General features: G+C 41.5%; 1 protein-coding gene across 1 annotated transcript in view; it reads right to left on the bottom strand.

The window, feature by feature from the left end:
• The window catches only part of GPC4 (glypican 4), a 109,225-nt gene that overhangs the window by 44,587 nt on the left and 49,636 nt on the right, over nucleotides 1-15,002 (bottom strand). The window contains exon 2 of the mRNA XM_073358517.2: nucleotides 7,702-7,860. Within this exon, the coding sequence (XP_073214618.1) occupies nucleotides 7,702-7,860 (159 nt within the window). The remainder of the gene's footprint in view (nucleotides 1-7,701; nucleotides 7,861-15,002) is intronic.

Here is a 15,002-nt window from a genome sequence, read left to right as displayed (position 1 = left end):
TTCAAATCCTCCTCAAAACTGTCCTTTGCTAGGACTCCTACAAAAAATTAGACGACAGTTAGGCACCTGGTGTGCAGACACCATGCTGCCAGTCACGCTGACCAATATGGTTTCCTTATACTCCCCTGCCAACTGTCAGCCTAGCCATCTTGCGTTATACTTAGATTGTTAGAAATTTGGGCAGGGATAGCAATTTGGGCAGGGACCTTCGTTGAGTTGTATTTACACAGCGCCTAGCACAATAGGGTCCTGGTTCCTGCCTGGGGCTTCTAGGAATTAATAAGGGATGGATTATTAAGGCACTGAATTCACAAACTCTCTGTGGGATCCCTCACAATGGCATTTGTTCAACCAACATGCAGAGATGCTGAGTCCAGAAGAACGTATAAGCAACATACTTGTGTGCATAAATATTACCAAATTCCAGCCTTGTTTCTTCTGAGAAAAGGAGAGGGAGGGGGGAAAGGAAAGTTAATTTTAAACAGACAAACAATGACTCATTGACTAGCTTGTATCAATTAGTAACTAAAGAACCTCACATTTCCCCCTGTGTGTAAGACTGCTGTGCACATGTTTCAAACAACAAAAACAGGTAAAAACTATGTGATGTGAAGAGCAGGTAATTCTATTACTTGGAGGAAAATAAAGACAGTGTGAGATTGTTCAAAGCCCTACACAGAAGTTAGCTGTGGCTAAATCCCCAGCACAATTATGAAATTCACAACCATATTTTTCGCCCTGTGGACAGGACATTCATTTTGCCCTTGGAGAGGATACTGTGTAGCAACTGTCTCAGTCTCTAACACCACAAAACCAAGATCCCCTTCACTCTCAGAAAGGATTCGCTCAGCGCAGGGAATGATTTGGTACCAAACAAATTCTGAAAAGCCCAATGTGCCTCTAAAGCACAAATGTTCTCGTTTTGGTTCTTTTTAAATAACCTCAGATGGGAAGAAGATAGTGGGAAATGTATTGAGAATAAATATAAGCTAGACATAGAAACAGGGAAAACAAAGAAGGAAAGCAATTCTTTCATTCATGAAAGATGTGCTTTTCTCCTACATTTACATCTCCCAGGTATGTAGGAACCTCAGCTAAAAGACGCTTTTGAAAAATTCCACTCAGCCTAAGTGATTCTGGGTCTCCCAAGTCCTTGAACTCCTATGTCCCTTTGAAAATCCCACCCTAAATACGCACAGGTCCAAACTGAAGTCCTAAAGACAATTCCACAGGAGGAGACGTCTGCCTAGGTTAATGAAAGTCTGAGGGATCTAGGCCTTTTTCTATACTGGTTGCTAGGGCATGAGATGCCACCTTCTTTTTGAAAGAGAAGATGGAAACCTGCCTTCATCAGGACAAAATAGAAGGGAGGGCTACACGTGTTCATGGTCTGAAGAAAAACAAGCCACATACTTGCTCCCGCTAAGCTGTGCCCGTGTGCACACGCACACAGATCCTAAACCCTGCGCACACCGCGAAACACCGCGCACACAACAATTTGCACGGGGGGGGGGGGGGCCCTGTGGAACCACTTCTTTTGCCCTATCTCCTCCTAACTAAGAACAGTGTCTCATACAACGATGCACAGCGACAGCCATAGGATTTCTAGGAGCCGACTGTTTTGGAAACCTTCTTAATTGGCATTAGTTAAAAAGCCAGTTGAGAGACACTGGAAGACTGGAACTAAAGCCAGCATACTGCTAGTTTAGCAGATCCTGCACCTCTTGCTTGTGCCATTAGACCCACTGACACTTATGGGGGCCACACACACAAGTATGGATTTGCAGGATTCAGCCTTGGATCTCTGATACTGCAGCCAGAGCTGTCAATCAAAGTTCAATTGTCTGATACGACATTCATGTCCCAAAAGGAGAACTACTTTGGCAAGGGAAAGAGGCCTGATTGGTATGCATGCTCTCTGATTACTCCTAGGAAGGGAGGCTGGAACATAGTTGGAATAGTGGCAAAGGAATCTACCCCATTTTACTTTAGGTGGACGGAGAGTTAATAATTAGGGGCTTCAGTCCCCAGAAGGAATTTTTACTTCTTGGTTCAGATTCTGCTCACGGAAGAGGTGCTATAAACTCTGGCTAATGATTAATGGGTTGTAGGTCTCCAGCCTGAAAGCAGGAGCTTAACAGTTCGCTCCTGAAACTCTCCATTTTGCAGAGATTTTCTCACAGAAAATTTGCAATTTGAGAATCTCTGACAGCAGAGGTGTATGCTCCCCCTTCCTTTGGGTCACTGTTTTCAGTTTACCAAGGAGAACTACCATGGAACCATGGCCTAAATGTCCAATGGTGCATGATCAGAAGGCCCCTGTTTGGCTTGTTTCTTTATTTCCCCCTGTTCTTCCTGGAGTAGCCTGAGGGTCAGGAATAACCCTCAGCATTATTTGGCCTCATAGGGAATGCACAACCAACATGGCCTACTCTTATCTCCCAATGGATAATGAGCTATGTTCTGTACCAATACCCACAGTAAGTGACAGACTCTTGAAATTACCAAAGTAGCTGAAATAATTGTGCACCACCAGAGAAACTCCCCTCTTCTGCAGAAATCCACAACCGACTCCTCAGTTACTGAAACTCTGCTCTCGGGAGTGGGGTTTCCTCCCCTATGGCCAGTTCGGCCACCAGAAAACGCAGTCTGCCATTTTTCCAGGGGGGCTTCATGACAGAAAAATATGCCTCCAAGTCACTAAATAGCTTGAATGACCTTTAGCAAGAAGAAAAGAAATAATCTTCAGTAAAAGAAATCTATCTAGCTAAGAGACTTGAAAAATAAAGCTGTAATGACTGTTAGATTGCTGGATCCCCCTGGCTCCCAGCTGGCGCGCTCCCCGCCAAGTCTTCGAACGTGAACGGGGCGTGAGGCACCTGAGAATTCTCAGCCACAAGCCGAGATCTGGACTTGCACTTCAGAGTTAGAGTTAGAGTTACAGTGACCACTGGGAGGAGTCAATTTGTTTGGTTTCAGTCCCCAAAGGGTTTCGTTTTACTCTCTTCATATTTGTTTCATCTTAAATGTTAATGGAAAACTTGGGGTGGGGGCATACAGAAGGAGATCTTCTCAACATTTAATAGCTTTCCAGATGCCGGCTTGTACTGGGCGGTTTTATAGGAATTATTTTGTCACTTGGGCATTGGACTTGCCCAATCTACTGCCAATCCCGCCTGTGAACTGATCGTTTCATGTTTGCCCTGATGCCCTGAATACAGCATCTGAAGATCCGCAGAGATTTGAGTCTTCATAGTCTTTGCCATGATATATAATAGGAAAAGTCAAGAGGCAATCATTTAACTGCACTAAAAACACTTGTAAGGGAAATCATTAGCTGCCTATTGAACTCACTGCATCATTAATATTACTTACTTGTATTGTTGCAGCACCCAGATGACCCAATCATGATCAGGGCCCCATTGTGCTCAGCTAGGTCCCTGCCCTGAGCATCTTACAAATGACAAATATACCAAGAAATCTTTCTGTCAGGACGATTCAGAACTAGAACAGGCTTCCAAGGGAGGTTGTGGAATCCCCATCAGGGGGAGGTTTTTAAGAACAGGTTGGACAAACATTTGGCAGGGCTGGTCTAAGTTTACTTAGTCTGGCAGGGGGCTGGACTAAGATGACCTCTCGAGGTCCGTTCCAGCTCTACATTCCTCTCGTTCTGGGATTCTAAGAGACATATTGTACTCTCTTTATAACTTATGTTCTGAGAGTGTTTCATGACATTTTATTATTTAGTGATACCACACTTGGTAGAACAGAGGGAAATTAGACAACTCTGCCATTTGAACTATCATGCAACAAAATCAGCATAGCTTCTGCCACAGACAGTGACGATTTTTAAAGGCTTGTCTCTCCTCCAAGAAATGTATGTAGTAAAACAAGCCTCATCTAAGGAGCAACACAACAGCGGAGGAAGAATAATCTAAGTGAGGCCACCATCCCATATAAATATTTCCCACCCCATCCTCATTCTCACAAAAGACTGGACCATTTTTGCTCCAGTCCTGCCTTCATCCCCCTCAAATATTTATCTTTGAGAAGTGACAAAAGCATGGAAAATTTCATCCTGAAAGATGGAAACTTACGAAAGCTGCAAGCAACTGAAAGCAAGGTTAAATGCTTATGCAACCTCCAATCACAGTGTTGCTGCTGTGATTCATAGACTTTAAGGTCAGAAGGGACCACTAATCATCTAGTCTGACTTCCAGCATAACAGAATCTCACCCAATAATTTCTGCATCAAGCTGGTAAAGCTTGCCTGAGCTACAGTATATATTTTAGCAAGACATCCAGTCTTGACTGTACAGAATTCCAGAGACAGGGAATCCATCGCCTCACTAGATTAAGTTGTTCCGGTGGTTAATTATTCCCACTTTTCAAAATATGTACCTTATTTCTATGTTTTATTACATGCAGAAGTGTGGTTAAAGTGATTTATATTACAAAAGAAAAGGCCTGTGGGGAACAGACAGTCATGCTGTCATGTTATACAAGCATGTTTAAATAGGAGATAAAGATATTCGGTTATAAGATCTCCATGCTCTCCCCCCCTGAAAACTCAGAACATACACAGCTCGATCCCAATTTATAATGTAGATTACAAGGAGCTGAAGTTACTTCTGGTTGGTCTTTTAGAGATCCTGGACATCAGAAGTTTGTTTTGTTTTCCTGCCTAAGAAAGATACAGAAAGTTTATGAACCCACTCCCTGACATGTGTCACTTGGTGCCAGATCAATGCAATTCTGATGACCAGATTGTCATTCCAACCATGTCCAGTATCGGGGGGGGGGGGGGGGGGGGCAGTTTAACAGAAAAATTCCAACAGCCACCTTACATTTCATCCTCCATATCAGGGACACTGCTGCTTCTTGCTACTTACATTTATTTATGGCAACTGTTACAAAGGTCAAAAACACAGCAGTACTTTACATTCGTTGGTCTCTCTTTTCAAACTTGAATGTCAAGGCTAACAGATTAGCAGCTCGACCCAAAATGGTTTTTCCAAAGACCCAAAAGGGTCTGGAGTCAAGGACACAGATAGCCGTTCAAAACAAGAAAGTTGCTGCTCACTACTAGGTCTCACTCCCGGAGCACCACTGATGTGACAGTACACAGGACAAGCCTTTGGCATGGCTGACTGGAAATGCTTGTTCCACAGATGTGACCTGGGATCTAGTTTTGTTATGGGAATTTAGGTTCTTTGCAGTAACCCACTTGCCTTCTCTGTCAATAGAACTGCTGTTAACCGGATGACTTTACGTTAGGCACAGGAAGATGCAAGGTTTGTTTTCTATCAACCTTATTTTCATTTGAATTAGTTGACCTCTAGCAATTTCCATGAGGGAGCCTACAGGAATTCCTACATAATCAAAATAAGGGCAAGGACCCATGGCAAGAACACCAAACTTCGGCAAGGGCTTTTCAAATCTTACTCTACACAGACAGTACATATCTCTGGGCCAGGATTTTTTCATTTTGGGTTCTGGACCAATTACGTCAAATCTGAGGACACTGGAATTCCAACCAAGTTTGAATTACAAGAAACATTCAATTTTCCTTTTCAAATGGACTTCACTGAATTTACTTATTTAGGCCAACATATTTTAAAAAGGGCACCTAAAGTTAAGCATTACAAGGTCATAATTCAGGCGGGTAAGTGGCTGCAAGCTGCTGGCTGCTCAGCAAATTTTGAAAAATCAAGCCATTCAGTTAGGTCCTTAAGTATGGACTTAGGGGCTCATCTTTAGTTAGGCAGGTTTGAGAGACTTGGCCTTAGATTTTAGCACAGTTTCCCATAATTTACTGTACAGCAAATGTTTCTTCATCCATCACTGAAAGAGTTAAGGATGATCCGTCTCCTACAACAGTTCTTCCCCTGCTTTGTTATCAGCTCAAATTCACATAGTTAAGAAGGATGATTCTTCTTCTTAGACCCTTAATTATAAAACTTCAGCAGGCATAAAATAAGGACTCGTGTTGAAGCACGTTGTCTTGTACTAAAGTTCGTACTTTGAAGATTCCAACTATATTAATTTTTTCCAAAGAGCACTGCAGCACCTCACATCATAAAAACAGGCAGACACACTTAAGTGCGCTCCTGACAATAGGTGTGACCGCACCGGGTTACATGATAAATTGCATATGCACGTATGTTTTCAGCTACAACAGTGTTTTACGAAGTCTCATCAGTCCCCTGAGGTGAAGCTGGTGCTATTCATCTGGTCCCCTTTTAGGGGCTTATCTATGGACTGGATTCCATTTCGTGTCTGGTCCTGCATTTAATAAGTCTGCAAGTCTAGACACTTTGGTGATGTGTTTATCACCCCCTCTGTGCAGCAGCAGGTAGAGGGAGAAGACAGGGGAAATCTCAAATGAAGTTATATGAGGGCAATGTTTAGCTGGAGCCCGTTCGTGCAATTTCACTTCGACTTTCTGACAATTTTAACACCTCTTAACTTTTTAAAATCATCCAAGTTCTGGTGTATTTTGAAAGCAAGGTGCTCCTACCTCGCAAGTGTTTTAGAAGTACACACAGTAACTCCCTTGTGTGTTTAATAAGTAAAGATATGTAAGTAAAATAAAAATTGTACCCATTCCAAGTTCTGAGCAGACAAACAAGATATTCACAGAGTAGAAAGCTCTTATGTTACAAAACTGATCCAGTAAATTAACTGGCATGGAAGCTTTTGAAAGAGCAGCAAATTCCACACCTTTGAGACTATTTGGACCTCTTTTGTGGATTGTTTGATCGACAGAAGACAACAGAATGGTGACGTACCCAGGAATTCTATTGGTGAGCCTTGGTGAAGTGGGACTGGGACAGGCGTACACTGATTTCTTTGGTGTACAAGAGTTTTCTGGCTCTGGATGGTATTTCCTCCATTTGACACACTATACCTGAAGCGTCGTCTCTCTTTTGTTTCCTATGACTTTTATCTGCCCCTACATAGATCAGTCTGAAGAGATAGTACACCGCATTTCAGGTGGACTATAATACAAATGACAGCTCCCACGCAGGAACACTTATTAATGAGAGCTGCCATTTAGTGTCAATTTGGCAGCAATTTCAGTTCTTCCCCTGCTTCCTTATTGACTCAAGTTCACATAGTTAAGATGGGTGATTATTCTTCTTAGATCCGTAATTATCCTGAAGGTTAAAACATCAGTGGGCATAAAATAAGGACCGAATTCATTTCACTTGTGACCCACCTTATACTTGAACCCAGGTCTCCATATGCAGGAGTACTGTATTTTGCTCTCTGCTCTGCTTAGCCCTGATGACTAAGTTCAATGAATACAAATCCTTTTAGCTCTCATCACACTGGGCGAGTGTCAGCATTCATGTAGATCCATGCTGAGAGACATGCATATTGTGATTATACATTTTGCAGAGACACAGAAACAAAACTAACTGTGGTCTACATTTAAAGCACACTGGATTTTCTACAAATGAATCAGGAACAAAAGATATATCGCTATGGGAAACTAACAGCCATAATCAGCAAATATTTCTATTGCACTGGATTGCAAAACAAGCAATGTTCTAACCTCACCACCGCCAGTCATGAATTATGATCTTCCCAAGTCAACAGTGAAAGACACAGTGCAAGTAGACTGCATATAAAGGAACACGGAGATTATTTTAAGTTTTATCAGTGTGACAGCAAATTCCAAGCTCCAGTACTTACCATCAAACTTTTTATAACGGGAACTAAACGTTGTCTGTAAGTGATGGCTAAGTTCTACTACCGCATTTCTGAAGTCATGTTTACTCTGCTGACTGTACTTCTCTTCCATTTCTTGAGAACAACATGTGTAACCTTGTGGACATACTTTCAAATGGTCACCTGAAAAATTAAGAGTAAATAATTTAAAGTTACATAAAGAATATTTAAAAGAGACAAGAAAGTTACTAGGTAACAGGCTATAATGCATGCACGCGCATACGCACCAAGCCTAAACTCCTTATTCTGGCAATACCACTTAAAACTAATGGGATTTTGAATCAATTAAGCATGCAGGATCAAGTCCTTACCCATGAAAACACACTTCGGAGAAACTCAGCAGAAGACCCTAATTTTGTCCATTGCTGAGTATGCTACAAAGCCTGCCTGTCCTCAGTTTCTATTTATTCAGCACATATATTGAGTTAATCAGCAGAAATTAATTTTAGACAGTAATTTACACCAAAATGGCCTCTCTACATAGATAGATAGATGTGCCCCCTCCCCCCCACCCAAAACACTGATTTCTTCAATTGCTACTTTCAGTTCATTCTGTTAAAAAAGGCATGGATGCAGCACTGACCACAAAGGTCTTTTTTGTATATTGGAACCCCATGAAGAGATTTAGCTCTCAGAATTAAGACTGCCCAGGGTTTTAAAATACAGAGTAGTTTGATTACATGCTTTGGCCAACCCATTAAGTTTCCCACCCCTCTCATTTTACACAGTTTGCTAGTAGGTAAGGTCATGACAACCCCATGGCAGAAGTCATAGCTAGAAGTCTGCTCAGTCTTCAGAGCCATATACAGCAACCTGTACCTCCCTTAACCTCATTCTAAAATTTAAATAGCTTTTTTCTGGTTTCATTTTGTTTGTTCAGAACTAATTCAATAATAGAAGGCCATTGATACCTCCCTTCTCTCCAGCAAAACAGTTTCTGAAGCCTACTGCAACCTTTGATATTCACCCCTGTGACCGGCTCATGTGTTTTTCCAGTAATTTAAATAGCCAGCTCACACTTTTTTCAATTATTACAGGCACAAGATACTTAATACTTAAAATATTATTGCTTGCAGTAGGGAAGCCGTTGAAAAGGTCTTCAGAACTTCAGGGACAGAATAAGATGGCCAGATGTTTTCCCATGTGATCAGGAAGTTGAGTGCTTCAAATGTCAACTAACAGCCAAACGTTGTTCTCAGTTAATTTCAGCCAAGTGACTCCAGATTCTCAAGTGTATCTGAACACAGAATTTGGCCCTGTATAATTAGTGGTTAAAGATGACATCCTGACACTTTGTAAGATTTCATAAAATTTTAGTGGTTTTAGTAAATTGCTTCTTTTCTGTAGCTTCATGGACCAAGATACCAGCTTCATATTGTGCTTTACCACTCCACCTTACACCAATGTAAAGTGGGCTGCCATAACATCATGTACCATGTAACATGATGTGGTTGAAGCAACCTGGGATGTGGCATCCAGGAATACTGAAGTGTGGCAATCTCTATAAAAGGTTGTAGAGGTGATCAGATCAACCTGTCGTCACAGGAAATTCATTAAGTCACCTTCTCTCTTCGTTTCAGAGTTCTGATTGCACACTGACGAGCAGTGCTGTAACTCTCCTGTCTGGGTGCTGCAGGGGTGAACTAAAGGAATTTTAGTTTGCATTAACATAGTTCGCAGCACTTTGGTGGACATATTCACACCCCACTAGTCCGAACGTCAGGGCAGTGTAGACACAGCTTTAGGGTCAGTCTCCCCTGATTTTTGGCTTAAGGCATCAGATGGAAAAGAAAAGACGACAATTTTCTAGCATCAGACTGCAAGTGGGAACATGGCACAGGCTGACAGCAACCTTAAGTCAAGGATCATTAGAGAGGTTCATAAAGTTATGTTAATCATGGCTGCCATGTTTGCATGATTGTCTGACTACATGGCCTCTAAAATGGGCCTTGGATTAAGCACTGCGTTTTCTGTGGTCATAGCCATTTACGGTGGGAAAAACGGCTCATCTGTTAAAGCGTTAAAAAACGTTAAAAAATAAATTACGTATGCTCAACGCAGAATGGAGCCGGCACTTCCTTGCCTGACACAAACGCTCCTTCATTTTATGTTCCTTTTGCCAGCGTCTGACAATGTTTATATGTAATTTATCTAACTGTGGGCAATTTGGGTCATCTTTCCTGCCTGCCTAAGTGTGTTAACGTCTCCCTTTCAGACAGTTATAAAATGCCTTTTTAAATAAATATCATCCTTAGGAATCTCTTTTCCTAAATCTATTTTTCTTTTGCACTGCAAAAACAAACTGGTTGGTTGTTTTTTTTGGCATTATAGGAGTCCTTGGCCAACACATAATTCTGCAGCAAATGATCTATTGAACAACACTGCCAACCAAGCCTGAGTTATGGAAAGCCCGGGGTCTTGTTAGTACAGGAAGCTATGTTGCTAAGAGTCCGTTTTCAGGAAACAAACTTCACCAGCCTTATTCAGGAATCTTTCCTCTACTTGTTTCAATATACAACTTTCACCGGTTTGACAGGGCCAAAGGTACCCTCCAGGGTAAATATTATTTTCCAAAAATGGTGGACTCCAGCCCTGCTCTTCCCCCCATTCCCCTTCATAATTTAGGAACATACTTAATTTCCAAACAAGGTCTAATTTGCTGAAGCATTTCACAATTAGACCTGTCTTGAAAAGTGCTGGTAGAGCTGTAGAAATAAATATCAGCTTGAGCGTTGCACTGTATTGAGGTGTTAAACTCCGGCTACCCATACAATATATTGTCACGAACAACAGGTTAAAACAGCAATAGAGTTATGGAACAGAACAAACGTAATACTACAAGATGTGATTGCGAACTTCTAAATATCTGTTCTTTGTGTGTTAATAAGACAAAGTCATGCTAGGGGTTGTTTGTTTTGCAACAGACGCTGCTGTTGTGGCATTTAGAGCGAGTTAAAAAACGAAAACCAATTTTTGTGAGAAGTTCTGCAATTTAAATGAGTCATTTCAAAGTGTTCAAAATCGTCCCATTTTTCATTTATTTTAATTTTTTATTATTTAAAAACAATTCAGAAGCAGTATTGAAAAAGTCTATCAACATTTTCCTTCGTGAATTACGGTAAACAAAACATTTCGATACATTTCCAAGATATTTTTAATTTTAAAGGGGTGGGGGGGAAGGAGCACCAATTTTTTCATTTAAAAAATTTCATTAAAAAAAGCCATTTTACAAATAAACTGGCAAATACTGATCAGTTCTAATATTCATTCAATGAAGCAGTTTTGGATCCATTTATGAAATTACGAGTATTATAATGCTACTTTTAAAAATGTCCTTTTCCATTATCTTATTCTATTTTGCATTTCAGAATACTTTAATCAGAAATACTGTTCTCTTCAGCATGAGGTATAATACGAAACTACTTTTCTGTGATCACTTTCGTCTCAGACTTGCAAATTTAAATAATAATAACAACTTTGTTATGGTTCATAGAGATTTGATTTATTACCTGGTTCATCATTACCAAATCACGCTCCCAACCTAAACTCAGACTCAAAAATGACCGACCAGCAATCTAATTATGGAAGATATTTCTCAGCCATGTCAGCACTATGCAATCTTGGCTTATGACCAGATATCAGGTCTGTCTGGAGCCTGGGAGATCCCCAAATTAAGTGTTAATGCAGGGGAGGATACAGCCTCTTACCCATGGTATAGAAAAATACTCTGAGATTCGGTGCTGTTTTTCCAAATATTAGTATTCTGTCAAAGGGGAAGTGAGAATTATTAAAGATTTTGAGCCACTGTTGTAATGTTGAAAGCCTATGTTTAGCATCTCCATGGTCCAAATTCAAGTACATTTTCACATTCTTGCTTCCTGCTGCCCTAACAAGAGCATCCAGATCTAAAGCATTCGGGAGCAATTTCATTCTGACGCTTTTTGAGTAAATCAGCCATTAAAGCATAGGGCATGCCTTACTTCTGGAAACAAAGGGTTTCAAATACAGTTTCTGTTAGGCATTCACCTGTGATGTATGTTCACACAAATTAATTTCTGGGGAAAGAAACCAAGGGGGGTGGAGACAAAGTGCACATATACAAACCGTGGGAACACTATATGGTTTTCCTGGGAGTCCATAAAATTTCTAGTTATACTTCTCACGCCAATCAGCACTAAAAAGCCACATTTTTACTAGTGTACAACTCTTTTGTAGATCGGACGCTGAAAACAACGTATTGGTAAACAAAAGGTATCACGTGGAACCGTGTTAAACTTGTTGTTGCATGCAATATAATTAAAATACAAAGCTTGGAAAAACTATAGGCAGAGGGAATACATAATGTGGACTAGTCAGAGCTGTGTACTGGAGATTTAAGTAATCACTTGTGATGTGGGAAATTAAAATGGTTACTTCTTGAAAGCAAAATTAATGAACCATGCCAGCTTTTCAATGCACTTATAGCTAGAAAAAATGGACAAATATATGTGCATTGTCTGTTTAGACCCAAATAAATAAAGATGAGTAGTGATTTAATACACTATGGCTGAAGCACATTCTGCAGTAATCCTTTCTAAGTTAACACTCAGCAAACAAGACCTAGGTAAGAGAACAGTTCATGTTGTATGCAGTTTTAAGTTAAACCTCTTTGCGCTTTTTATTATTATTATTTTATTTTTACTATCCTATAATACTTGCCCTGCAGTCACACAGTTCTGCAGTGGCTTCCATTCAAGTTAAACGTACCAAGCAATACAACAAAATGCATTACAGTAACCACTTTGGTTAATTGTATTGCAAAATCAATTTAAGAAAAGTTACAACATGTTTGCAGTATAGCTATTGTCACATGGACTTTTTATATATATATTTTCCATATAGAATTGCTTGCATCTCGCATATCTGTCAACATGATGGACTGGAATGATTAACAAAGCCTTCCTTGAGGGCTAATTAGCAACATCTCTCTTCAAAACGTGTATTTTTATATTACTCAAGTTAAAAAAGTCAAGTGGCAGAGTTTAGAACATTGCCTATTCTTACACCCAAGAGAAAGCTCAGAAAATGAAAGTCAAATAAACTTAGGTTTTAAACAATTACAAAAGTGCTGCATTTAGGTAATACTATAATGGTGCCACAAACGACACAGATTTTTGCAGTGTGTTGGAAAACTTGTTCCTTCAATTTAACTTGCTACTGAAGGGCAAAAAAGGGCCCATTTATCCTAAAAACAGCTCCCTTCACCAAAATCTGGATTGACATGCTAGCCTGCCATACAGACTATCCTGCTTTTTATTTCCAGTCCGGTTTTTGCTTCTGATTAGTGGAAAGGTAGCTTTGGCACACTCAACTGAGACCACGCTTTTCAGCAAAAGAAGCTATACAGCTGCCAGGCAATTTAAGTTTTCAGGGTCTGGTTAATTAGGCTCTTCAACTGGACACAATTCCCATTTGAAACAGCTGTTCCACAGTAACAGGTTAGTTGAGTACTCAGGAGACAATATTGTTACAGGACCGGGCAAGGACAGCCAGTATGTCAGACCCGTAATATTGTCTCTCTCTCTCTCTCCTCTAACACAGTGGTTTTCAAACATCTTAAGCTGCATACCCCTTTCCAAATAACGTAGTCTCCTGCATACCCCCAATTAGCAGAGGTGACACATGAGGGTCACACAGGGTCACCTTCCCTCCCCAGAACTCTGCCAGGGTTTATCTCAGAGGTTCCCACACTATGGGGTGCAATGAGGTTACTGGGGGACATGAAGACCTGATGGGGCTCCTCCGTATGGCAGGAAAAGCGGACAGGGCTCTGTGCAGGTGGTCTCGGCTGCCAGGATCAGGCTCCCTGCCCACCTCGCTCCCCAATTGCTGCAGCTACAGAAGCCACCAACCAACAGTTATGCTCCCCTGCGGGGGATATTGGCAGACGCTCCCCCCGGCTCCCGCTGCTTCCACGGGCTCCTTCCATCGCCCCCGGGGCCCGCCATCACCTCCCGGTCCTGTTGCCTCCCCACGGTGCTTAAGTTGTAATGAAAGAGGTACCAGGCCACCCTTACCTCTGTGCTGTTCCCAGCCAGCAGCCGCTGCTCTCCAGCCACCCCGGAACACAAATTTAAGCACTGCCTCCCCTCAACCCCCGCCACTGTCCCAAGCTCCCTTCCGTGTCCTCACGCCCCGGGCCTGCCCTGTTCCTTACCTCTTGACCACGGTGCCCTGGGCAGTCGCCCACATGGTCCACCCATAAGGCCAGCCCTGCATCCTCTTGTCCTGCCTGACAGAGCCTGCACTAGCATGGATCTTTCCACGCCCCGCCAACCCTGGCCTATATGTCATTAAAGGATTTTTCCCCCAGACCCCCTTGCAGAGAGTTGAGGTACCCCATGGGTACCCGTACCCCAGTTTGAAAACCACTGCTCTACACGTATCAGCTTGTATCACTGTTAAGAGTTTTATCACTTCCTCTAAAATCAACCATCAAAAGATACAGGACTGTCATGCTGGACTCTAATCCAATTTCACACTAAACTTGTGTTCTAATTATCACCAAATATTAGGCTTCCGCTCATCATCGATAACTGACATATTACAAATCTGAACAGGGCAAAACAAATTAGAAAAGCAACATCCTTCTTCTCTGTCTCTCTCTCACCCTAGAACGACAGGAATGAGAGGAATCAAGAAAACCTGGGATCCTATAATGCTTGCTCTGGCACTGATCAGCTGTGAGACTTTGGACACATCACTAAAGCCAGATATTTTAGTGTCCCCTGAATTTTATCAATGCCAATTTTGGGGGACCGACCTTGAAGGATTTCGGGTCTTTGAAGTGCCAAGCATCTTCCCTTTTCCTGAGTGGCCACATTTCGGATTGACCCCAAAGCTTCCAGTAGAAGCTGTTCCATCTGCAGTTAAAGGACACCTTTACCAAGCCACTGATTTATATCCATTGAATGACTAATGTACATTTCTTGAACACAGATACACCATTCTCCCTTTCTTTATAAAAAAAATATTTAATTTTTAATAGTACATATAAATCCAAACACAAAGGTGCCAAAAGATACACCTCAGCAGATACCTACGCTGCTCATCCTTAGCTTTTCTGCTCTGTGAGGCCCCAAGTCAGCAAATTATTTATGCATGTACGGAACCTTAAGCTATTGACTTTAATGGGACTAATTTCCATGATTAAAATTAGGCCTCTGTTTAAAAACCTTGCTGCATCAGGGCACAGATCTCTGCTCTCCTGATGACTGCGCTCTTGT

This window comes from Lepidochelys kempii, chromosome 9 (genome assembly GCF_965140285.1).
Source record: "Lepidochelys kempii isolate rLepKem1 chromosome 9, rLepKem1.hap1, whole genome shotgun sequence".
NCBI lineage: Eukaryota > Metazoa > Chordata > Testudines > Cheloniidae > Lepidochelys > Lepidochelys kempii.
Note: the sequence above shows the minus strand (reverse complement) of the source record. Positions and strands in the feature narration are given on the sequence as shown.